Source organism: Bos javanicus, chromosome 7 (assembly GCF_032452875.1).
Source record: "Bos javanicus breed banteng chromosome 7, ARS-OSU_banteng_1.0, whole genome shotgun sequence".
NCBI classification, from domain to species: Eukaryota; Metazoa; Chordata; class Mammalia; order Artiodactyla; family Bovidae; genus Bos; species Bos javanicus.
Window position 1 is genome coordinate 51,574,470 of NC_083874.1, and position 26,938 is coordinate 51,601,407.

At 43.8% G+C, this 26,938-nt stretch overlaps 2 protein-coding genes across 11 annotated transcripts in view; both read left to right on the forward strand.

The window, feature by feature from the left end:
- Window positions 1-18,187, forward strand: part of LOC133251351 (protocadherin alpha-10-like) — a 119,679-nt gene extending 101,492 nt beyond the window's left edge. The window contains 2 exon segments of the mRNA XM_061423698.1: window positions 14,863-14,921; window positions 18,160-18,187. Of these exon segments, the coding sequence (XP_061279682.1) occupies window positions 14,863-14,905 (43 nt within the window). The 3' untranslated portion in view covers window positions 14,906-14,921; window positions 18,160-18,187.
- LOC133251350 (protocadherin alpha-C2) overlaps window positions 1-26,938 on the forward strand; it is a 208,809-nt gene that overhangs the window by 156,940 nt on the left and 24,931 nt on the right. For 9 of the 10 annotated variants that reach the window (XM_061423691.1, XM_061423693.1, XM_061423694.1 and 6 more), the window contains exons 2-3: window positions 14,863-14,921; window positions 18,160-18,248. In XM_061423691.1, coding sequence (XP_061279675.1) covers window positions 14,863-14,921; window positions 18,160-18,248 — 148 coding nt within the window. Of the gene's footprint in view, window positions 1-225; window positions 3,419-14,862; window positions 14,922-18,159; window positions 18,249-26,938 lie in introns of those variants that run through there. The other variant, XM_061423685.1, reaches the window with a different exon arrangement.

Below are 26,938 nucleotides of genomic sequence, written 5' to 3' on the forward strand. Positions count from 1 at the left end.
GATCCCAGGATGCTAGTTTTAGGTCTGCTCCGCGAAAGAGGACAGCACTTCCCACCCCCTCCCTCTGCTCTAGAAGTTGAACACTTTCTGCAGTATTTAGGAGTATTCAGGGAAAATGCTGGGGTCAGAGAAATAATTCTCCTCATCCTCCAGAGTGCCTCTCTGGCGTTTGTTTCTTTGAACGTGAAGCCGCCGCCCAGATACCAGTACTTAGCTGAGGCCCTCGGTGTATTTTCTTGAATTGCGCTTGGAAATCTTTCCCTGGGAGCTGATAGCTCGAGTCCTAGAGATTTAGCAGTCTTTCCTAGAATCTGCTTACAAGACCCGTGCAGCAGCCGAGGGACCGTGGAGACGGGCTGAACAGGACAGTGGGGGCTGGGAGAAAGGGAGTGGCCGTGTTCCCGCGGTCTGCCGGGATCCGGCGGGTCCGGCGTGCAGGAGCTGGGGCTGGAGTGGTTGGAGCGACTGGGCTGACCGGGTCGGTCGCCGTCCGCCACCTCGGTGCGGAATCGGAGCCGGACTTGCTGAGCACTCCTCCCCCTCCCCTTCTGCTTCCTCTTCCCTCCCCCTGGACCAGCGGCGGCGGCGGCGGCGGCGGCAAGGAAGCGAAGCCAGAGCGACTCGGTGGCGAGCGGAAGAGCTGGGATATGGGGAGTCAGGGCTGGCGGCGGGGCCAGGAGCCCTCCGGAGGGCCCACGAGGGGAGCGGCCCCCGGCATTTGCTAGCGTTTGCTGGCACGTGAGGTGTGGGGGAGCGGGCGTTGGGCGGCACAAGCGGAGGCGGAGGCGCGGCCGGGGCGTGGAGCAAGGCTGGGGAAGCTGCTGCCTCCGGCCCTGCCCGGCTGCCTCCGCCGTGGCCGGTGGCTATGGAGCTGGCGGGCATCAGACCCGGGGAGACAGTGCATCCGCGACTCCAGCCGCCCATGTCCTGGCTGCCGCTGTTGCAGCTTCTCCTGCTGCTGCCGGGCCCAGCGGCCTCCCAGCTGCGATACTCGGTGCCGGAGGAGCAGGCACCCGGCGCGCCTGTGGGCAACGTGGCTCGTGCGCTGGGGTTGGAGCTGCGGCGCTTGGGGCCGGGCTGCCTGCGCATCCACCACCTGGGTGCGCCCAGCCCGCGCTACCTGGAGCTGGACCTGACCAATGGAGCGCTCTTCGTCAACGAGCGCATTGACCGGGAGGCGCTGTGCGAGCAGCGGCCTCGCTGCCTGCTCAGTCTGGAAGTACTGGCGCACAGCCCGGTGGCGGTGAGCGCCGTGGAGGTGGAGGTGCTGGACATCAACGACAACTCGCCCCGCTTCCCGCGGCCCGACTACCAGCTGCAGGTAAGCGAATCGGTGGCCCCTGGAGCGCGCTTTCACATAGAGAGCGCCCAGGACCCCGACGTGGGCACCAACTCGGTGCAGACCTACGAGCTCAGCCCCAATGAGCACTTCGAGCTGGACCTGAAACCCCTGCAAGAGAACAGTAAGGTGCTGGAGCTGCTGCTGCGGAAGGGCCTAGACCGCGAGCAGGCAGTCTTGCACCACCTGGTTCTCACAGCTGTGGACGGGGGCAGCCCAGCCCGCTCCGGCACCGCGCAGATCTCGGTGCGAGTCCTGGACACTAACGACAATTCTCCCGCTTTCGACCAGTCCACTTACCGCGTCCACCTTCGAGAGGACTCGCCCCCAGGCACGCTAGTGGTGAAGCTGAATGCCTCCGACCCGGATGAGGGCTCCAATGGCGAGCTCACGTACTCCTTGAGCAGCTACACGTCGGACCGGGAGAGACAGCTCTTCAGCATCGACGCCAGCACGGGGGAAGTGCGCGTCAGCGGAGCGCTGGATTACGAGGAGGCCTCCTCCTACCAGATCTATGTGCAGGCAACTGACCGGGGTCCGGTGCCCATGGTGGGTCACTGCAAGGTGCTGGTGGATATCGTGGACGTGAATGATAACGCACCAGAGGTGGTGCTCACGGATCTGTACAGCCCGGTGCCTGAGGACGCTGCCTCCAACACTGTTGTGGCCCTTCTCAGTGTCAATGACCAAGACTCGGGTCCCAACCGGAAAGTGAGCCTGGGACTGGAGGCCGCACTGCCTTTCCGACTGAATGGTTTTGGAAACTCCTACACACTGGTGGTGAGTGGACCCCTGGACCGGGAGCGGGTGGCTGCCTACAACATCACAGTGACTGCCACTGATGGGGGAGTACCACAGCTCACGTCCCAGCGGACACTGCAGGTTGAGATCTCTGACATCAATGACAATCCCCCCAGCTTCCCAAAGGACTCCTACTCCATCTACATAGAGGAGAACAATTTGCCAGGGGTGTTGCTCTGCACTGTGCAAGCCACGGACCCAGATGAAAAGGAGAATGCGGAGGTGACCTACTCCCTCCTGGAGAGGGAAGTTCAAGGGCTGCCGGTCACTTCCTATGTCTCCATTAACAGTGCCAGTGGCAGCCTTTATGCTGTCAACTCCTTTGATTATGAGAAGTTTCGGGAGTTTTTTGTGATTGTGGAGGCCCGAGACAATGGGAGCCCACCACTGAGCAGCACTGTGACCGTCAATGTGTATGTAGTGGACATGAATGACCATGCCCCTCACATCCTGTACCCTACCTCAACCAATTCATCAGTAGCCATTGAAATGGTGCCTCGAACTGCCCCTGCTGGCTACCTGGTCACTAAAGTCATAGCCATGGACTCAGATTCTGGGCAAAATGCTTGGCTCTTTTACCATCTGTCCCAGATTTCTGACCTGGACCTCTTTAAAGTAGAGCTCCACACAGGAGAAATTAGGACTACCAGGAAGATGGGAGACGAGACTGGAACCACTTTCAACCTGACCGTGGTGGTCCGAGATAATGGAGAGCCATCGTTGTCAGCCTCTGTGGCCATTACAGTAGCTGTGGTGGATAGGGTTTCCAGAATCCTCCCTGACACTCAGAGACACGTGAAAAGTCCTCGGACATACTCTGAAATTACACTTTATCTCATAATAGCACTAAGCACAGTGTCTTTTATATTTCTTTTGACAATCATTGTTTTGAGCATCATCAAGTGCTACCGCTACACTGCTTATGGCACCACGTGCTGTGGAGGCTTCTGTGGAGTGAGGGAGAGGTGCCCTGCAGAACTCTACAAGCAGGCCAACAACAATATTGATGCCAGGATACCTCCTGGCCTCAAAGTGCAGCCTCACTTCATCGAAGTGCGAGGGAACGGCTCCCTCACCAAGACCTACTGCTACAAGGCCTGTCTGACAGCAGGCTCAGGGAGCGATACCTTCATGTTTTACAACACAGGGGCACAGACAGGACCGGGACCTGGGGGAGCCCAAGCAGCGTCAGGTGACAGCAGGCACCTCACAGGCCAAAGTGGGCAGAGTGCTGGGAACCTGATTATACTAAAAAATGAAGCTGTTTCTCAAAATGAGGTGAGATGGTAGTCAAGGGGTCTTCCACAAAGTCATGCATTTTTCACCCCCCTCCACCACTATCATGTGGTTGGCTTTATTGAGTTATTAGCAATGACAAGGGTTATCTGGTAAACTGAGTATATGTAGTACCTATGACTGGGTTATAATCGAATGTGTTTTCCTCTCTAGAAACATAGCACTAGAGAATTGTTTTCATTTCCCCTTTCTCTTCAGATATATGAAGACTTGACTATAAAATTGTTTGAGAAATGAAGGTTTGTCTTAAGTGTGTGATGTTCAAGCACAGCTTTGTAGAGAAATAGAATAGGCCCGAGAATAAGATGGTGCTATAGGGAGTGATGTTATGAGACTCAAGGAGGAAGGGCTTGTGCCGTGTCATCTACAGGGAAAGTTCTCTTTTGAAACCCTAGAGGAGTGTTGTTTTTTCAAAGTTCTTAGACTTCAGGGTTATGGTGTTCGCCTCTGTATGCTTTCCATACTATTTATACCTCGGACTATCTACAATGTAAAGTATCTAGTTAATATTTCTGGATATTAGTTCATATTAGTTAATCCAGTTAATATTTCTAATATTAGTTTTGCATTGTACTAATGTGATATGATCTGCTAGAAACTCTTATCAGAGTTGATGAGACCATAGAATGTGGACATTCCCGCCCCCCCCCCCCCGCCCCCCGCCAAAGTCAAAGTTTGTTTTGGCTGTTTGCTGTGGTAACTCTTCTGTAGGGGCTGTCAGAGGAGATGAATGATGGTAAGGCTGGGAACCAATTTGTCTGGTTGGGCCATGGAGATGTTAGAATGAGTGGACTAGGGATGTGAGGGTATGGTGAAGCCTAGGACAAGCTGGGGTTGGGGAGAAAGAAAGGGGGGAAGAATACTGCCCTTAGTCACCTTTCTTGGCATTGTGTGAACTCATTGTAAGAGGATTTCCCTGCGTTTAGAGTAAGTGTGGTCTGATTCCCTCTTAACAGTTTCTAAGGTTTTGATGAGATGTGAAGCAGCCTCTTCAAGGCCCTCCTGTCTTTCACTTAAATGATAATACTTTAAATAATACTTCAGTATATTCCAAAGCACACATTCATTTACTGAATGTAGCTACAAAAGCCTTGGAAAGTGGGACTTATTGTACACAAAGGACAGGTGTTAGTAGATACACTAGTTTTAAGTTTTAAGTAGGCCTAAGGCTAGTTTTCTCATTATATGAAGGATGTATATGTTGGATACTGCATGTGTTTTGTGTAGTATGTTTGTCTCCACATGAATTTTCTGTGATACTTTAAATAGGATTTCAGAAGTCAAAATTTTATCTCATAAATAGTGATAAATTGTTTCTTCCCAAACAACTACTTTGTAGCTAGGACTTTCAGAGGTACTGCAAAATGAATTAATAGTATTTATCCCTCCTATATTTTTGTGATGTGTTTTCATTGACATATTGTTGTCTTTTTATCCATAGTTTCACATTCTAAATTCATGCTCATCTTCAGGAAATTAATATATAAGCACAGAGTAGAACAGAGATGGATTGAGAGAATTTCCATGTACATTGAAGGTAGATTTATCTGAAGAGCCTGGTGTTAGTCAATGCTGAGCAGTCACCAGAGGCAGATTGCAGATTAAGAACAGGGGGTGGGGAATCAAGGAGTTTCTAGAATTCTTTAGATCATAGCTTTTGGCAGCATGTAGCAGAGTCGGACACGACTGAAGCGACTTAGCAGCAGCAGCAGCAGCAGCAGCAGGGGAGCCTGGTGGGTTGCTGTCTATGGGGTCACACAGAGTTGGACACGACTGAAGTGACTTAGCAGCAGCAGCAGAAGGGCTTAATTTTAAATAAGGATGCTGTAGACATTTGCTGAACAAATTACTGAGAAGTCGTCGTGGGCCTCTCTACAGAGAGCAGGGCAGGCGAGCTTTGCTACCAGCTGTGAGCCAGAAGCGAGGGGAGTGAACTGTTACCCTCCCTCTCCTGACTCAAAGCATGGGACAATTTGATATGTGAACTATTTCTGTCTCACACTGACCTGTGTGTTAATATGTGCTTTGGTTCACAAATCTTTAATCTAGGGAGAAAATTATGTCAGAAAAGTGCTTACTCCTGTGGGATTTTGCCAGGAGAGTGCTTGATTTTAATAATGGCAAATTTTTGCCAGAAACTTCTGGAAATTCACTGCCTATCTGCAGCTCCTGGAATACTTGTGGTTACACAGGGAGAGTGAGTCATGTTGTCATAGCATGGCAAAATGGGGACAGAAACCACTCAACGCTGAAAGTCATCACTGCTAGATCAACCTGTTAAATTCTTACGTTAGGCTTTCTGTCTTCTCTACCCAGTCCTTTCAGATGGCAGGAGAGTCCTGGGGTGCAATTAATTCCATGTGCCTAAAATTAGTTGGGGACTGGAAAAGATGAATCAGGAATTTGTGCTCACTGACCACCCAGCTATATATAAAAATATTCTGTACTGCAATATATGTATGGTTTCATTACCTGTAAGTCATATATTAAACAAATACTTATCAACATCTAGCATATGAGGAAACAGAGGTTAAGTAACATACACAGTCACTCTACTAGTGGTATTTTAAGTCATATCTGTCTAACTCTAAAGACTGTGCTGTTTGAAATGTTGTAGATAGAAGTCTCATTGTTTATATTCCTGTTGATATGGGATACTCAGGCATTTAGGCTACTGCTGATTCACCTAGTAGTGTCACTTAACTGCTCTGGAAAAAGAGGAATTCTTTGCATAAAAGTAGGTCACCAATGGGAGGATCAGTGAGTAAAAAATGTTACTACCAAACTAGCATATTTTTATTTGTTTTACCATTGATAAAACCTGTTCGACAGATCTTTTATCTTCATACTTTCTCTAGTTTCTCTTGTTGCTTATTAAATATCAGTATTTAACACCAGACTAATCTTTCAGTAGATTTTATCCCCCAGTGAGTTTATTTCATGAGCCACTTGTGCAGTGAGGTTTTTGGAGTAACTGTTTAACAATGGGGCAGAATTTTTCTTTGGAGAGATCTGAAAACCTAGTATTGAATGTAGTTGGCACCCTCTTCAGAATCACCAAGAAAAGAAACCAAAGCTTATGTGGATTCTGTGCGCTTGTGGTCCTTGCACTTGTGACTGCTGATGAGTCACTTTGAGCGCTCTGGTCAGAATTGTCCAGCTGGGCCTCACTGGGACTGGTTGGCCCAAGATGGAGAAATCACAAGAGAGTAGCAGAAACAAGGTATATTTACATTCACTTTCACTTATTTTAAAGCAATTTGGAGTTGCCAAGTCTTCAGTTATTTTTGCTGCTGTATGTACATATTCACTCTAATTCCAGATGTAGTAACCTGGAAAGTAACCCTCCTTTCAGTGGCACCTAATTTATTTCCCACAGGACTGACTCTTCTAGCTGGTGACTGACTCTGCCCTGGATCAGAATGTACACTTTGTGTAAAGTGCCATTGTAGTGAATTCATTAAAAACCGCACAGTGGTCAAAATAGGCAAAGAAATTGTGTCTGAGCTTCCATTTCAATGTCTCATCCTCATATGGTCACTTTTGAATGGGTGGGGCTGTTTTGTTTGCCACTTCTGTTTTGCTTATAGGGCTGTTGTGAGAAAAGGTTTCTTTGGTCTAAGAATACAATAATGTATTCTCATTACCCCCTTCCTCCCCTTTTCTACAGATCAGCTGAGCCAGATGGAATTATGGCTGAGCTCCTCTCAGTCTCTTTATCTTGCACATATTCTGATTGTTGAAGAAATCTGTTTACTGTAGCTTGAATGTCATTGGCCTACCCTTTGTACTGACCCAGGAATGAGCCTGCACACGGGCATCTGGTCTAACTCAGAACACTCTGCAGGGACACAGCCTGGCATATTATAAATTGTCTATTGGCATGCTGTCTGTTTGACAGAATAGCAGAGTCGATTCTGGATATTTGCCTTGGTTGGCCACCAAGTTTTGCTCTCAGTGAGAGGTCAGGATGATGTCAGTTTGCAAATGTTTGAGGAAAAATTACCACCAGCAAGCCAGAGGTTTAGCTGAACTGTGGGGATTTACAGATGTCTTCGAATGTGACTTTTGTAAATTTCACCTGGCTCCATGTTCCTGTGCATATTATAGTATGAATATAAATTTGGCTTATTTGTATGATAATATTTTGAGTATTTTAATCTAAAAGCATGATTTCAAAAATCAAAGGTCAAGAGAATTCCTCTGAAGTGTTTTAAATATGCTAGCCTAAAAATTATGCAACCTTTTTTCTTTCGAGGATTTGAATTTGACAAATGTGAAGAAATCTCCAAAATCACAAAAATTGAAGAAGAATATTAGTTTCTTGGCACATGAGCAACACTGGTTCCTTTCTGGCCTTGCAGGGTCAAAACTCTGGGCTCCAGGGAAGTGAAACTGTGAGTGAAAAAGTAACTGTGCTCACAGGCTGTGCATCCAGAGTGAAGCAGACCTAGCATTTTCTGTTGTACAAAGTTATGTGTACTTTATTTTCCTGCTCTGTGGATTAAGGTTATAAATGACTGTTTTTAGAAGTAACTATTCACCTAGAGGGGCTTCTCAGGAGGCACTAGTGGAGGGTTCAATCCCTGGACCAGGAAGATCCCCTGGAGGAGGGAATGGCAACCCACTCCAGTATTCTTGCCTGGAGAATCCCATAGACAGAGAAGCCTGGCAGGCTACAGTCCATGGGGTCACACAGAGTCAGACATGACTGAGCCACTGTGATCACAGTTCACCTAGAAATCTCATACTTATCATCTTTGCATTTTGATTTATGAGAAGACTAACGTGATTATTTTATTTGTGATTATTTTAAATGTTAGATTCCTTTTTGCCTTGATGACCAACAGTTTTATGTATTCATTTCCTATTGCTTTGTAACAAGTCACCACAGATTAGTGGTTAAAACTAATACTCAATTATTACCTGCCCATTGTGGCTGGCTTCTCTGCCCAGGTTTTCACAAGGCTGAAAGGAACATGTCTGCCAGGCTGAGTTCTCTCTTGGACACTCCAAGGAAGAATCTGCTTCCAAGTTCATTCAAGTTGTTGGGTAGAATGCAGTTCCTTGAGGACTGAGCTCCCTGTTTTCTTACAGGGAAAGAAGGGGACCCCACAGACCTCTTTTCTTACAGGGGGCCCCATGGCCCCCTCCATCTTCAGAACTGGAGAATATTTTAACAGTGGAAAATATTTTCTCTTGCGGACTCCCTCTCATGCTTCAGATGTCTCTGATTTCTGTCTCTGATCTCTACACCCAGATTTAAAGACTGGAATGATTAGATCATCACCACCTATATTATCTCCCTTTTTTCAAAGCCAACTGTGCCATATAGTATGACTTAATCATGGAGTAAGGCCCATCATATTCAGTCTTAGAGATTATACAGGGCATTCACTCAGGGTGTAGGGATCCTGGAGGCCATTTTTGGGTTTTGCCTATCATAATTTATATTAGTGTTCATAAAATATCACTGAAAAATTTGCAGTGGATACATCTTTAATAGATTCCTACTAGGAAGGAAAAGAAGATGCTACGTGTAGTTTTGTTTCTCAGACAACCATTTATTGATAGCTTCATGGATTTCCATGATAAGAAGATAGCATTTACTTCACTGAGTAGTCCTATGATTTTATGAATGGCATAGAGTATCTGTCCTGGAAAAGGTGATTCACCCTTTTGTAGCTCAAATATTACATAGTATAAATAATAAATAATACCACTACAGGGCAAATAAAATCTCAGCTATAATCTTGATAGAAATTTAAATGGATTCTTGTTCTTCAATACTACATCACCTGCATGAACTACTTAATTCAGCTTTTCCACTTCTGGAATTTTGTGACTTATTCTACTGAAGGACTACTCTTTGAAACAACATACTGGGGCTTTTTACCTATAGAACTTAAGCAAAGCCCAGGGATGTACCATCCAAGTATTAGAGAACTAAACATATGTCTCATTGTATCAGGTATATCAGTAGTCAACCTATCAGCTTCAATTTTTCCAAGTTTAACCAAGTTCAGATGAAACCATGTACATTTTTTTACCTTTAATTTCATATCATTTTAAAATTAATCAATATTGGGGGCAGTCAGTAGTAAAAAAGAGAAAAAAGTATATCTGTCATTCCATGCAAATTTATTTAAAACACAGACTTTCACAGTCAGTTCAGTTCAGTCGCTCAGTCATGTCTGACTCTTTGCAACACCATGGACTGCAGCATGCCAGGCTTCCCTGTCCATCACCAACTCCTGGATCTTGCTCAAACTCATGTCCATCAAGTTGGTGATGCCATCCAACCATCTCATTTTCTGTTGTCTCCTTTTTCTCCTGCCTTCAATCTTTCCCAGCATCAGGGTCTTTTCAAATGAGTTAGTTCTTGGCATCAGGTGGCCAAAGTATTGGAGTTTCAGCTTTAGCATCAGTCCTTCCAGTGAATATTCAGAACTGATTTCCTTTAGGATGGACTGGTTGGATCTCCTTGCAGTCCAAGGGACTCTCAAGAGTCTTCTTCAACACCACAGTTCAAAAGCATCAATTCTTCGGTGCTCAGCTTTCTTTATAGTCCAACTCTCACATCCATACGTGACTACTGGAAAAACCATAGCTTTGAATAGACGGACCTTTGTTGGCAAAGTAATGTCTTTGCTTTTTAATATGCTGTCTAGGTTGGTCATAACTTTCCTCCCAAGGAGCAAGCATCTTTTAATTTCATGGCTGCAGTCACCATCTGCAGTGATTTGGAGCCCAAAAAAAGAAAGTCTACCACTGTTTCCCCATCTATTTGCCATAAAGTGATGGGACTGGATGCCATGATCTTAGTTTCCTGAATGTTGAATTTTAAGCCAACTTTTTCACTCTCCTCTTTCATTTTCATCAAGAGGCTCTTTAGTTCTTCTTCACTTTCTGCCATAAGGGTAGTGTCATCTGCATATCTGAGGTTGTTGATATTTTCCCCAGCAATCTTGATTCCAGCTTGTGCTTCATCCAGTCCAGCATTTCTCATGATGTACTCTGCATAGAAGTTAAATAAGCAGGGTGACACTATACAGCCTTGATGTATTCCTTTCCCAATTTGGAACCAGTCTCTTGTTCCATGCCCAGTTCTAACTGTTGCTTCTTGATCTGCATACAGATTTCTCAGGAGGCAGGTAAGGTGGTCTGTATTCCCATCTCTTTCAGAATTTTCCACAGTTTATTGTGATCCACACAGTCAAAGGTTTTGGCATAGTCAATAAAGCAGTAGTAGATGTTTTTCTGGAACTCTCTTGCTTTTTCAATGATCCAGTGGATGTTGGCAATCTTATCTCTGGTTCCTCTGCTTTTGCTAAATCCAGCTTGAACATCTGGAAGTTCATGGTTCATGTACTGTTGAAGCCTGGCCTGGAGAATTTTGAGCAATACTTTGCTAGTGCGTGAGATGAGTACAATTATGTGGTAGTTTGAAAATTCTTTGGCATTGCCTTTCTTTGGGATTGGAATGAAAACTGACCTTTTCCAGTCCTGTGGCCACTGCTGAGTTTTCCAAATTTGCTGGCATATTGGGTGCATCACTTTCACAGCATCATCTTTTAGGATTTGAAATAGCTCAACTGGAATTCCGTCACCTCCACTAGCTTTGTTCGTAGCAATGCTTCCTAAGGCCCACTTGACTTCACTTTCCCGAGTGTCTGGCTCTAGGTGAGTGATCACACCATTGTGATCATCTGGGTCGTGGAGATCTTTTTTGTATAGTTCTTCTGTATATTCTTGCCACTTCTTCTTAATATCTTCTGCTTCTGTTAGGTCCATACCATTTCTGTCCTTTATTGTGCCCATCTTTGCATGAAATGTTCCCTTGGTATCTCTAATTTTCTTGAAGAGATCTCTAGTCTTTCCCATTCTATTGTTTTCCTCTGTGTCTTTGCACTGATCACTGAGGAAGGCTTTCTTATCTCTCCTTGCGAATAGGGAAGTCTGCATTCATATGGGTATATCTTTCCTTTTCTCCTTTGCCTTTTGCTTCTCTTCTTTTCACAGCTACTTGTAAGGCCTCCTCAGACAACCATTTTGCCTTTTCGCATTTCTTTTTCTTGGGGATGGTATTGATCACTGCCTCCTGTACAACGTCACAAACCTCCATCCATAGTTCTTCAGGCACTCGATCAGATCTAAATCTTGATATCTATTTGTCACTTCCACTGTATAATATAATGTATAATGACTTTCACATTAGGGATACCTAAACATGACTATCAGCCAGACCTACTTATGAGGCAGGCAATTTAATCTCTCTGAAATTCCAGGTTTCTAATTTTTGTAATTTAAGTATGATAATGTTGCCATTGCTTGGTAGTTAATTTATTTGAAAGGATTTTAAAAGCCTATCCAATACCTGAACCTTGCTAGCTTCTGAGGATATAACTATTATTATGAATATTTGAGACTATCTGTATGTTTTATAAACAAAGATATAATCCCTTTCATAGAGATTATGGTCTAACAAAGGTGTTAGGATAAATGCAGTAATATGTATAAAGTGCTTATCCCATTGCCTAGTATTGTGTGGATACATAAAACATATTAAGCACTTTCTTCCTTACCTTTTCCTTGCCTGATCTCATTGCTGTAAGATGTATCATAACTATGATTCTGGCAAATAAATCTCAGAAGCATTGTGTCACTGAAGAATTAGTATAGAAAATAGCAGCATGACAAATTACACGTTGCTGAGGAAGTGAGATTATGTAATGGACTGAGTTTCCTGGTCAATCTTGCTAGAACTGTGCCTTTCAGCAAAATGAAGTTGGTGATTTTGTTCCCAAGATCAGCAGTTTTCATCATGGATGTTACCCGGTCATAGAAAAATTGGCAGCATTTACTCAACAGATGTCAGAGTCTTTCTTGAAGGAAGGGTCTCATAGCTGACAAGCTGACACCAGTGCTACCAATTGTCAGGGGAAATCTGGTGATGACATGATTAATAAAAAGTATTTTGATAATTTTTCAGGTTTACCAAATGGTTGCAATTATGTTCTCTGTTGCTCCCTCTACTACCACTGATAGAAAATGTGCACCCTTCATTTCATCTGTAGATAGTTTTATGCTACTTTATGAGGAACATCAATAGCAGTTTGTGAACTCAAGAACCAAGGGTGAAGCAGCTTGTATGTTCGTATCTTGCCAACAGAATGGAAGGGACCAGAGAGGGCAGTTAGTGTATGGGAACTTTTGAGGCAAAAATATCCTAGAGTTGTAGCTTTGTCCGGGCCTTGACTTGGCTAAATCTCAGAATATCATCTAACCATCCCAAAGTCTGCCTGGAAGTTGAGATTCTGATCACTTCTTCGCTGGATGTTGTGGAGAAATATGTTTATGAGATACTGTGTATCCCTTGAATGAACTATAAGAATGACAGGATCAAGACTTACTGACATTTTGAAATAGTTTATTGACATTACTGTGGCCTTGTGTCTACCAAACATGATGATTATAGTCCAGAGGAAAATACAAAATACAACCTCTATCTCTTCATCTTTCCATTCAAATAGACTTCAGTATTCAGTGACAGGACTTCTTTATTATTTTTTTCCAAATACTTTAAAAAAATTTAATTGAAGGATAATTGCTTTACAATGTTGTGTTGGTTTCTACTGTAAACCGTGAATTAGCCATAATTATATGTATATGTATATGTATATGTGCATCTCCTCCCTCTTTAGCTGCCCTCCCTCTCGCATGCCACCCCTCTGGGTCGTCGCGGAGCACCAGGCTGGGTCCCCTGTGCTGTACGGCAGCTCCGCACTAGCCATCTGGTTTACACATGGCAGTGCATACATGTCAGTGCTACTCTCTCAGTTTGTCCCACCTTCTTCTTCCCCTGCTGTGTCCATAAGTCCTTTCTCTACATCTGCATCTCTATTCCTGCCCTGCAGATAGGTTCATCAGTACAATTTTTATAGATTCACAGGAGTACTTTAATCTCTGTTCATGAAAACACATCAAGAGGAACATCTGTCACAGGTTTTATTTAATACAAATTTTGCTAGTTGTTACCAGAATAGTGGTGGTGATTGATTTTGTCCCCAGTGACTCCTGAGTAGCTCCTACTCAGCACATAACTCCCAGAACAGTCTTCTGATACCCACATTTTCCTCTGTGTCCCCTTTACTCTGAATTGACAGTTTGCAGGCAATGACACCCCACTCCAGTACTCTTGCCTGGAAAACCCCATGGACAGAGGAGCCTGGTAGGCTGCAGTCCATGGGGTCGCTAAGAGTCGGACATGACTGAATGACTTCACTTTCACTCTTCACTTTCATGCATTGGAGAAGGAAATGGAGAATCCCAGGGACAAGGGAGCCTGGTGGGCTGCCGTCTATGGGAGCCCAGAGCCGTCACACAGAGTTGGACACGACTGAAGTGACTTAGCAGCAGCAGCAGACACAGGGCAACACATAGGTGGTGCAGAGTGAGTCATGTTCTTCTTAGGTCTCAGCTGCTCCCTGTTAAGCAGAGCTTAGCGAACAGTAATTGAATAAGAAGGCAGAGCACTCAGAGGAGCAGGAAACAAGTACAATTTTATGAAAAGGATTATGCAGCACAAGGTCAAACCCTGCCACGGTTTGTTTTCCTCTCCCTTGTATTCCTCTTCGATCAGCAGAAGAGGCTGTTATCAGTTGTTGGCATTATGACTGGGCACATCCGTCCAGGGTCAAACATGCTGCAGTCTGCAAAGCCAGCAGCAGATTGCAGTGCTCTGCAGTCCAGCCAGACCAGCAGAACTTGTGTAGTGCCCTGTTATAAACTAGAATACCAAACTGGGGATGTTGCCTTAATGGGGCATTTGAGGGCAAAAGCAACGAAAGCTTTTCCTGTTTCAGAACAAACTGTCCTTCCATAAGTGCTGCCTTAGGAACATAGAACATGTGTTTTGTTTTTTAATGGAAGTATAGTTTATTTACAATATTGTATTAGTTTCAGGTGTACTGTGATTCAGTTATACATATGTATTCTCTTTCAGATTATTTTCCATTTTAGGTTTTACAAGATATTAAATAGAGTTCCCTGTGGTGTATAGTGAGTCTTTGTTGTTTATCTATTTTATATAGACACAGTAGTGTGTATTTGTTAATACATTAACATAATACATGTTAATACATAGACCTGTTTGGAGCAAGGCAAAGCCAAAGCTGGTCCTCACAGCATCATTAAATTCTGTTTTCCATGATATTTAATCTGTGCATGGACCCTGATGAGCTAGTTTAATTTTCTTTTGAAGTGCTGTATGTGTGGATATTATCTTAGAGTTGCATATGAAATGGCAACTTCAATATTTTCAATAGATGCATGGAGATGTTTAAGAACCAACTTACCGATGAACATCATCACTAGGAGATCATTGTTTTGCCATATTAACAGAAACTCCCTTTGTGATTTTGCAGCCACGACAGCCCAACCCTGACTGGCGTTACTCTGCCTCCCTGAGAGCAGGAATGCACAGGTATGTCTTTCCCTCCTCCTTCTGTCAGAAGTTACTGTAACTGTGCGATTCAGATAAACTCTTGTCTTCATAGGCCGGAAGCAGCTGTCAAAACTGAGATGCCTAAATGCTTTGCCAGGGAAATGAACTTATTTTTGTCTCCGTATCTGGAAGTGGTCATTGCCAAATGCTTATCTAGTGCTGCCAAATAAGAGTGCCCTGTAAAGTCACAGACAGGCGGCTGTGTACTTTCTCTCATGAAAATTTCTATAAGGAAGTAGTTTCAACATCTTTTATCCTTTTTCTATCTATGCTTTCTGACCCTGCCATAAAATGATAACTAATACTGATGCTTTGGGACTTGAGTATATCGTATAATATATGCTCATGTTGTCCACCTTGGTTTTCCATCACACATTGACTGTTATATCCTATTAGCCACATAATTGTTATTCTTGTCCATGTTCACCCCTATTAGCGTTTCCTTATCTTTTCCATCTTGTTGCTGTCTTATTGCCTGCCCTCAGTGGCATGGACTCCTCAGAGGATGAGCCACGTGAAGGGCCTTTATTGAATATCTGGAGACCAAATCAAGCTTACTTTTAAATTAACCTAGAGTAATAGCATTACTCTAAGACTCAGATTAAATATAATTTTGCCTTCTCTACTTTGTCTCTTTGACAGTAATTGATTAGCTACAATTATTCCCAGACCTGATCTAGTATTCATGCTACAGGGCCAAATAAAAGATTCATTATTTGTGAGTGTCTTTGGGAAACCAAATGGAGAGCGCCAAGCAACTAATGTTCACTACCACCAGAATAATTTAGTTTTAAAGAGGAAATAAACTCCAGAGTTATCTGGGCAACTTTTGAGTAGATCTTTAACCAAATCTTGATCAATTTCTAAAGAGAGAGTTTACAAAGTATGTGTTGAGTTAATGAGAAATTGGTTTTAACCCATGAAAAATGTATTAAATTCAAATAAGTCAGTATATTCCCAACCATTTCACATTGAACAGAAATCCTTATATTAGGTGCTCTTTCTGAACAAGAAGTGATCAGTTGAAGACTGAAGATCAGTAGTTGGCTTGGTGAGACACTGCACTAGAATCTGGTCATAATTTTAGGCCAGAAACACTCGGGCAGATGCCAGCATACTAGGTTTCAGAAATATTCTTTCTACTTGTTAGAAGCTATCTTATGCTTTTTCCTGCATCTGAGCTATTGTGGTAGACTATATGATAGGAAAAAATATGGTTTATGTTACCAACTCTTTATCTCCCAGTTGAATTAGTACTTTATTTGAAAAGTACCAAAGCTATAAGATTCACCTTTAAAACTATATTAAAATAAAATGCTAAAACATATCACTTCCTTATTCCATTTTCAAATGAAAAAAAGCCATATGTGCTTCTATTCAGGTTTCAACTAAGATGTCATAAAATTCAAGTAGGATAAGAGAGGAAATAAAAATTAAAACTAAAAGTTATTTATTCCTCACAGTGTAGTACATGGTGCATATGTTAAGTTGTGAACTTAAGTAATACTCATCTTTTTCATGCATATGCTTGGCTTCCTGACCTTTCTATACTGTATACCTGTCCTTTGAAAATTCTGCTTGAGCTGAGCTGGTTCCCAGGGTAGTTATATCTTCAGAGAGAATCTAATTGAACCCATGTAATTTGTTGGTAGGCTCCAGCAACACCATCAGCAGTACCTGAAGGATATTAATATTTGGAAAAAAGGGAAGATTCTAGGATATAGATGAAGGCAAGAACAGCAATAGAGCAGAGCTTATGGAGTGAATTTCCACTAGATATGTTGTTTGAAGTCAAAGGGTAAGAAGATATTGGGAATTCCCTGGTGGTCCCATGGTTAGGACTCCGATCTTTCACCACCAAGGGCGCACGGATCCCTGGTCAGGGAACTAAGATCCCACAGGCCACATGATGTGGCCAAAAAAAAAAAAAAAAAAAGGAAAAGAATGTTGAGTTTAGAGACCTTCTCTGTAATATTTCAGGTTTGCCTGCTCTGCTGAGTCACACGGCCCCTTCAGGCAGTCGTCCTCAAGTTTTACTTCAGTAACTTAATTTCCAAGGTGAATTAATGTCTAGTTTCAGAGAGTTCTCTTATTTTGCTGGGGGTTTTCTTGGGTGATATTTATTCTTAGGGTTCTATTCATTCCTTTCTTCATCCAAAAGATATTTGAGAGTTTCGTATGTGCTTACATTACACATACATAAATGAATATGATGTTCTCTCTGCCCATGAACAGTTTACATGCTATCTCTGCTTACCTCTAAGGATCTCCCAGTTCATGTCTCACTCCTGTGCAGCATTTCATGTGGAGTTAATCTCTTCTGAATTGGGGTCCATGAGTGGTGATGATAAACTTTCTCTAGTCCCAGGATATGTAGGGTGGGTTTTCTTTGAGGAAAAATAAAGAGTGATGAAACAGAAAATAAAGTTAGGGAATAATTGGGCAAAACTGGAATAATACTGTGCTTTCCTTTTTTTGCTGGTTACTACAGTATTATTCCATACTTAAGGCTACGGTGGCTGTAGCCTTAAGTATGGAATAATACTGTGAAAGTGAAAGTGAAGTAGCTCAGTCGTGTCCGACTCTTTGCAACCCCGTGGACTGTAGCCTACCAGGCTCCTCCCTCCATGGGATTCTTCAGGCAAGAATACTGGAATGGGTTGCCATTTCCTTCGCCAGGGGATTTTCCCGACCCAGGGATTGAACTCAGGTTTCCTGCATTGCGGGCAGACACTTTAACCTCTGAGCCATCAGGGAAGCCATGGAATAATACTGTAGTTACCAGCAAATAATGTTTGTGCTTTCCTCTGCCCTACAGAAAACCCAGAAATCAGAGAACCAGCAAAAGAAACTTGGGGCTTTTGAAAATAAGCTCTCTTCATCTGCTTCAGCATTAAGATGATAAAATGGCATTTTTTAGCCCTATGATGGGCTTCCTGTTAGATTTAATGAACACCACACGGCATTAATGAAAACCAAAATTGGTATAAAGATAAAACATATTTATCTCCTGCATGGTGTAGCAGGCAGTAAGTCAGCAATGCTTTTGCATTTTATGCAAGGTGACTGCTCAATAGTAATTGCTTCAGTTTAAGCACAAGTAGAAATTGTTAGCTGCAGTCCTGCCTCCAGAGATGTAAGCACTTTCTGAGGGTGGAAGGAGAGCTGGAAAGACATTTGTGGTCTAACTTTTATTTGGGTCTATGTGTTTACTCAGCTCTGTGCACCTGGAGGAGGCTGGCATTCTACGGGCTGGTCCAGGGGGACCCGATCAGCAGTGGCCAACAGTATCCAGTGCGACACCAGGTAAAGACCCAGGGTCTCTCCCTTCTTGTTTGAGTTCTGGAAAGTCATCAGATGACCTGTTTTTGTAAGACCAGGAATATCAGTGGCTCTCTTTTAATTCTTTCTTCTTTTCCTTACATGTGTGACTTCCTTAAGTACATGATTATACAAAGTATTTTGATTTTCTTCTTAATGTACCTCAATGGTTGGAAACAGGTAACATAAGGGCATGTGTGTGCATAAACTTCTTTTCCGCAATAACCAGGTACATGTCAAATACTTAGTCTATCTGAGCTACACAGACAAGATCTGGCGGCCTCATGCACAGAGATGACACTGTTAGCAAAGATCTTTTGGTTAAAGATGTTGGAAATCCACTCCAAGTAGTAAACAAAACGGAGACTGATAGACTGATTAGTAGATAGACTGATGAAATGGAGTTCCTCGTGGAAGTGGAAAACTTGTCAGAACCAAGGCACCACTCTGTCTGACTTCAAGGCACAGTCAGGCCTCCTTCTTTCCTGACATCTGCATCTTTCAGTAGACTGCCTTTTATTGCCTTGACATGCACATTGCCAAATGTGACCAGTCTTGCAGTTTCTTAGTGCAGAGGACCAGTGGGAACCAATTCCTAATCCAAACTTTCAGGAAAGAGAATCTGCCAGGTGACATCAAGAACCCAGTGGCTGGGTGAGCATTAAAAATTTTCCCAAATTCACGTTTCCTTATTTTCCTTATCTTGCCCAGTCACTAAAGCAGTGTCATATAATGTAAATATGGCTTTGGAGACACATCCTGGTGGCAATTTTCAGAAAGGAACAAATACAGAGATTATAAATGTTGTCTAGCATAATCCTCTATAAATAGAACATCATTGTGGTGATAATAGTTACTAATTTTTGAGACACACTGTATCCAGACACTGTGCCAGTGCATGATCTCATTTACTCCCTGAGACAGTCTTGCATGGGATTTATTATCTCTGGTGTACATAAGAGGAACTAGAGACACAGAGAGGTTAAGAAACATACCCAAGTTCACATAGTTTATGGTAAGGTAGGATTCAAACCTCGGAGAAGGCCATGGCACCCCACTCCAGTACCCTTGCCTGGAAAATTCCATGGATGGAGGAGTCTGGTAGGCTGCAGTCCATGGGGTCGCTAAGAGTCAGAAACGACTAAGCAACTTCCCTTTCACTTTTCACTTTCATGCATTGGAGAAGGAAATGGCAACCCACTCCAGTGTTCTTGCCTAGAGAATCCCAGGGACGGAAGAGCCTGGTGGGTTCCTGTCTATGGGGTCACACAGAGTCAGACACGACTGAAGCGACTTAGCAGGATTCAAACCTAAGTGTATCTAACTTCAAATCCAAGTGTATCTAGTTCTTCTATTCATAGCATGGGTGGCTTGCAAGAATCCACCCAAATTCGAACATATATATATATATATATATATTCACATATATAACAGATTATATAAGTGTATGTGTAAAAAGTTCTTTCCAAAAATAATCTGGTGCCTTTCAAATGATTAGGCTGTGCAAGTAACATGTGCAGTTAAGGGCCCATTTTTGCTGGCAGCTCTTAAGAGTTTTCGTTGATTCTAATAAGCCAGCATTTGCTATTTATGAATGTTGTATAATTCAACTAAAAGTCACATTTGTCAAAAAAACAAATGCCTAAGTTAAAGCAATTCATTAGAGAGCTAATATTCCAGATGGCAAGGGGGAGAACATAAAATAGTTCATTGACAAATTTGCACCCCCAGTGCCAGTGATGGCATAACATGGTGGAGGAGGAAGTGGTTTTAGACTGCCAAGCGTTGCAGGATGGGAGGCATTTGAGAGGTGAGAACTGCTCAATCAAAGCAGTGCCATGAAATCACCCCTACCATCCTGCCTCCATTTCAGGGTTTTTCTTGTTCTCATAGAGACTTTGCAGGTCAGGCTGGTGAGTCCAGAACTAACTTTGAATACATTCTCCCTTTCATTGATGGTGCTAGTTGCTGTATATTCCTAGGCAAGTGGGAAATAGGAACTGTTCATAGATTATTTTATCTGCATCTGGCCCAGGATTGTCCTTCAAATTCAAAACAATGTTAAAAACCCATCTTTTAAAAAAAATTATTGAAGTATAGTTGATTTACAAGGTTGTTTCTGCTGTACAGCAAAGTGATTCAGTTATACATACGTTCTTTTTTATATTCTTTTCCATTCTGGTTTATCACGGGATATTGAATATAGTTCCCTGTGCTATACCGTAGGACCTTGTTGTTTATCCATTCTCTATATAATAGTATGCATCTGCTAACCCCACACCCCCAATCCATTCCTCCCCTAGCCCTGTTCCCCCTTGGCAGCCACAGGTCTGTTCTTTTTGTGTGTGAATGTGTTTCTGTTTTGTAGGTAAGTTCATTTGTGTCATGTTTTAGATTTCACATATACGTGAGATCATATGGTATTTGTCTTTCTCTTTCTGACTTCCTTCACTTAGTATGATAATCTCTAGGTCCAGCCATGCTGCTGCAAATGGCATTCTTTCATTCGTTTTTATGGCTGAGTAGGACGGGGAAGCCTGGTGGGCTGCTGTCTATGGGGTCGCACAGAGTCGGACACGACTGAAGTGACTTAGCAGCAGCAGTACTCTGTTGTATACATATACACCACATCTTGACCCATTCATCTGTTGATGGACATTTAGGTTGCTTCCATGTCTTGACTATTGTAAACCATGCTGCTGTGAACACAAGGGTGCTAGTATCTTTTTGAATTATAGTTTTATCTGGATGTATGCCGAGGAGTGGGATCGCTGGATCATATGGCAACTCTATTTTAAGTTTTTTGAGGAACTGCCTTATTGCACCAATTTACATTCCCACCAGCAGTGTAGGAGGAAGGAACCCATCTTCTTGACAGAAGATAGAGAAGGAGCCACCATGGCTCCCCTTCCCTGCTGTCCTGACCCCTCTTGGATAATCCCTTCTCTTTGGGGCGATCCCTGGCTGCTGACGCATGAGTCAGTTTTCGTGGGCTGAGCTGGACAGAGCTTCTGTCTTCCATGGGTGGCCTCCCGTACTTTTCAGCACACCTCTGCACCAGTGATGGGACATTAGAGAGATGCTCCTCTGTGTTCTGCTCTGTTCTTTGGGTATTTTAGAGTCTTAGGACTCAAAATAGTTCTGCACTGTTTGGAGGGAACACGGGATAAAGATTTAAGATTATGGTTTAAAGTCAGATCTGAATTGAATTCCAATTCCAAACTTACTTGCTGGGTGAGCATAAACAAATTGGTTAAATTCATGTTTTCTTTGTTACCCCATCTGTAAATTGGGTATAACAATAACATCAATTTTGCCATGATAACTGAAGAAGACAGAGCTGAATATAGCACTTGACATATAGTATTAATAAATGTCTAATCTTTTCACTCCTTTTTTTTCTGGCCTACTTTTGTTTCCTGCAGTCTTTGTTGTGGCCTTAGATGGTAGCATGGTGGGCAGCATTCAGTAGTTCTCACTTCTGAGCCCAGATACAGAGCCTCTGAAGTAGTCTGGGTCATCCTGGTATCTGTGCAGTCCCGTTACACCTCGCCTCCCCACCCCAGCCACCCTCCTGGAGAATTCATCGACATGCTCCAAAACGCTTGGTTGTTTTCATTTCTAGGTAGAGCTTGCCTTTCACAGATTCTGCTGCCTTTAGTGCTTCATGATGATGGTGTAGTTGCTTCCAAAAGGCTTCCTCCTGGTGCCCGAGTCCCCGCACACTTGTGTCTGAGAGCTTCTCTGGAAATAGCACCTTCTTACACCAACCCCAGCAACAGCTGTGGGAATAGAGAGAGGCCTGCTGTGACCCAGTCCTCCTTTGCATGTGTTCTTTGTAGCTGTTTTTCCTCCACTGATGAATCCTTTGGCCTTGTCATGAAACTGTTCATTTATTGTCACAGTCCCCAGAAGCTGAGGCTAAAATGCCACGCTCTAAAAGGGTCAGAGGGGACATCACCAGGTGATGTTTCCCGCAGGATAAACAAGGCAGGCATTAAATCCGGTAATCCCAATTCCTGGCCCCTTTCTCCAGCCTCACCTCTGTGTGAGCAGATCTGGAACACAGGCTTCTTATTTCCTTAGCAGCTCAGTGAGACTGAGGAGGGAAAGAAAAGGAGCCGAGGTGGGGAGTGCACAGCTCACAATTCCTCTTCAGATGGAGGAGTGTGTTGGGGGGAGGGGCATTAAAGGGCCAGCCATTCATGCTTACAACCCTTTAAACGTTCTTAGTGTGCAATCTCTGAAGAGGTTTTAATGAGTGCCCTCTTGTGACAGTTCCTAGAGGGAATCCCAAGAGATTATGAAAAGACTTGTCTGTACCTTCTCGAGAGCCAGTCTGGCTTCATGGTCCCTGGCTGCTTTGCCCTCACACTGGTTCTTCCGGGCTCCTCTTTCCACATTTCATGGGATCTCAGGATTTACTCAAGGCAACAGTACATTATTTTTGAAGTGGGAGATATTCACTGTTTTCAAAAAGAGCTCAGGGAATTCCAAAAGGCACAGCACTGCCAAAGATAACATTATAGCTTTTCAAGCAATACCCCCAGGGGACCTGGGGCTGAACAGTGAAAGGTTAATTAGGTAGGTGCGGCAACTCAGGCCCTGAGGCTTCTTTAGACAAGCTTAGTTTAGAGTGACTGCACAGGGCTTCTGCAAGGATGGTTCCCAGAGCCACACTGACAACACCCATCAAATCCAAAAATCTTGGGCGGAGGCCCAGCCATCTGTGTTTTAAGGGGCCCTCTAAGTGACCCTGATGAACCCTCCAAGGTTGAGGACTGGTCGAGAGTTGAGGGCATATTCCTGAGGTTGTCTCATACCTTTGGAGGCTCAGAAACCATGCAATGAAGGCCTCTGTTCATGCTTCTGTTTATGATTCTTACTAGAAACAGGAAGCCTCCCGCATATCAAAGAGCCAATAACTAAGAGCTCAGGCTCTGGGTCAGAGTAACCCTATTTGAAATCTCGCTCTTCCACTCAGAGGTTGTATGTTCCTAGGACCATTATTTCTGAGTCCCAGTTTCTTTTTTTTGAAATGGAGATAACAGTGTCTACCTTATAGGGTTGATGCATGAATTAAATGAGACAGTACACACATCTGCAGAGCCTGGAGAGCAATGTTTAGTAAACGATGGTTATTTTTAGGATTTTTCAAGGTATGAGTCTACCTTTCAACGTCAGAATTTAGGTCTGAGTTGTTCTGAGTAGTCTCTGTGGGAAGGCTTTATTATAGAGCAGACTTTAAAAAGCACCATTTTGTGCCCTTAGGGGATTGTTTTTGCCCTGGTTTGCTGCATCTCTTTACTCTGTGGAAAATGGACAGTTAACGTGCCCTAGTTTCATAGGGAGATTCATGCTCTTATTTGTCTTAGGGATTCCCACCTCCCTGACAAAATCAACTCCCCGCAGAAGGTCTCCACAGAGACTTCATCTTTGATTCTTCCCCAGAAAGAAGTCATGATCCTTAAATTTGGGGGAATCCATTTAGGAGCACTGCCAACATGAATTTTTCCACTTCATGAGCGACTGCAGCCTCAGGCCTTGTCCGAGAATTTAAAAAGCATGCTGTTCCACTAACCTGCTCACCCTCAACTTCTGCTATTGTCATGGCAACGATAGTCCTGGGAGATGTGTGCATATCTTTATCAGGGAGAAAAAAAAATGAAATCAACGATCTATATGGGTGGGGCAGCTCCCTCCCATCAGTATCCTCCACTCTCACCTTTCATCTCACAGCCCAGGAGTGCCAGATTGCCTTAGGGTCTCTAGCAGCCAGAAAAATATGTCCTTGTATAAGATACGCTTTTACTCTCTTGGTGGTGTAGAGCTCATCAGGTCTGCTGGAGTTCTCTGTGTAGCTTATCTTGTGTGTTCTGACCTGGCCTGGAGGGCTGGAGCACGGTGTTGTGAGAAGGGGAATTGGAATCCTCTACCCAGGAGAAGCCAGGAAGTTTGTCTTTGCTAGCTCCATCTGTCTGGGACTTTCTTCAGCTCCTTCTTAAAGAGCACTTGGCACCACACTTGGCACCTTCTATTTTTAATGTCATGTAAATGAAAAACTGGAAAAAGAAAAGGCAGAGGAACCAGAGATCAAATTGCCAACATCCGCTGGATCATGAAAAAAGCAAGAGAGTTCCAGAAAAACATCTATTTCTGCTTTATTGACTATGCCAAAGCCTTTGACTGTGTGCATCACAATAAACTGTGGAAAATTCTGAAAGAGATGGGAATACCAGACCACCTGATATGCCTCTTGAGAAACCTGTATGCAGGTCAGGAAGCAACAGTTAGAACTGGACATGGAACAACAGACTGGTTCCAAATAGGAAAAGGAGTACGTCAAGGCTGTATATTGTCACCCTGCTTATTTAACTTACATGCAGAGTACATCATGAGAAACACTGGACTGGAAGAAACACAAGCTGAAATCAAGATTGCTGGGAGAAATATCAATGACCTCAGGTATGCAGATGACACCACCCTTATGGCAGAAAGTGAAGAGGAACTAAGAAGCCTCTTGATGAAAGTGAAAGAAGAGAGTGAAAAAGTTGGCTTAAAGCTCAACATTCAGAAAACGAAGATCATGGCATCTGGTCCCATCACTTCATGGGAAATAGATGGGGAAACAGTGGAAACAGTGTCAGACTTTATTTTTTGGGGCTCCAAAATCACTGCAGATGGTGACTGCAGCCATGAAATTAAAAGACGCTTACTCCTTGGAAGGAAAGTTATGACCAACCAAGATAGCATATTCAAAAGCAGAGACATTACTTTGCCAACAAAGGTTCGTCTAGTCAAGGCTATGGTTTTTCCTGTGGTCATGTATGGATGTGAGAGTTGGACTGTGAAGAAAGCTGAGTGTCGAAGAATTGATGCTTTTGAACTGTGGTGTTGGAGAAGACTCTTGAGAGTCCCTTGGACTGGAAGGAGATCCAACCAGTCCATTCTGAAGATCAGCCCTGGGATTTCTTTGGAAGGAATGATACTAAAGCTGAAACTCCAGTACTTTGGCCACCTCATGCGAAGAGTTGACTCATTGGAAAAGACTCTGATGCTGGGAGGGATTAGGGGCAGGAGGAGAAGGGGACGACAGAGGATGAGATGGCTGGATGGCATCACTGACTCGATGGACGTGAGTCTGAGTGAACTCCAGGAGTTGGTGATGGACTGGGAGGCCTGGCGTGCTGCGATTCATGGGGTCGCAAAGAGTCGGACACGACTGAGCGACTGAAGTGAAATTAAAAACTAGAAGGAAGACTTCCTTCTTTTTCTGAAAAGTTTCTGTTGAATAAATAGATTCTGAGATAGTTCTTATTCTCCACTCTGTATTCCCCACACCACTCTCATTTTCCTACATCCATTCTTCCAGGCTCAGTAGGCAGTATACAGTCAGGGTTGGGGCCGTGATACATAGTACAAGAATTTCTTCCATGTCAGAGGCCCACAACAGATCCTGTGCCTCCTGAAAATGGAATCCCTTGTGCACTGAGATGTGTGATCCTGAGCATGTATTTTGGAGAGTGAGAGTGTGTTGAGGAGGGAGGAGCAGCAGGATCTGTTGCCTTAGGCCACGGTTTCCTTCAGCCCCACAGATGCAGAGAGGCAGCTAATGTAGGGCCAGGAAATGGAGACTGATTACAGTTCCCTTGGTTATCATCGATCCATCCAACGAGCCTCAGGAGGAGTGCAGTCTGGTCCCTGCAAACTTGATCGTGAAAAACAATTTTTGCATATGACTTTAGAAAATAATACACTTCAGTCTTCTTTTATTTGAGTGTTGCATGGAACAGGAGACTTTCTGAGTAACCTTCCCTTCTAGCTTTCTCTATACACTGTCCTTGGTGGCTGAACTTTTAAGTCCTTTTTCGAAAGGGAAATTCAAGTTTAAACTGGGGAGATGTCAAAAGACTACAGGGAGGGGGGGGGTGTCACCAACTCTGCTGCCTGACTTGGCTCAAAGATGACAGGCCACCTGTGTGTTTGAGAGCTTTGTGGGGAAGCAGAAGTGTTGTGTGAGAGTCCACACTTCATCTTGGATTGTATGGAACTGGTGGGCTTGGAGCTCCTTCCTGGGAGGTGCTTGGATGAGAAAGACCTATTTACGGCCAGGGTTGAGAGCCTATGGGTAGCAATAACTTGTAATGCCTTTCAGCTTTGCAGCTCTAGCAGGCATTGCCCTCAGCCTCACTGATTCTAGTGAACTAGAAATGAAAGCCAGTTCCCAGCAACAGCATGGATCTTTAACGACAAATATTTTCAGAGTAACTCAGTCCAGATTCCAAAAGAACTTGAAAAGTTCATTTTCTCAGAGGCAGTCAACTTTGCAGTTGAGAAGGTCACTGCCTAATCTGGAGAAACGCATTCAGGTCAAGCACTGGCTGGAGACCAGGTAGGGGAAGGTCATAATAGAGTTAAGTGCCAGGAGGCCTGGAAGTGAGCCTGTGGGTTGGAGAGGAGCCCCTCTCTGACTCAGCCCTCAGAGCTTGTTACCCACGGTCAGAGAAAGGACAAGGAGCAGAGATGGATGCCGTGTCACTCGCAGCTCAGTGAGACCAAGAGATTCCTCAGCAGCTCCCTGCCTAGACGGGTGTGACTCCAAGGCAGTGGGCTAGGTGAAGGATGGGAGAAGGCAGTCGTGATGGCAATACTAAAGGAGATAAAGGGGGAAAAGG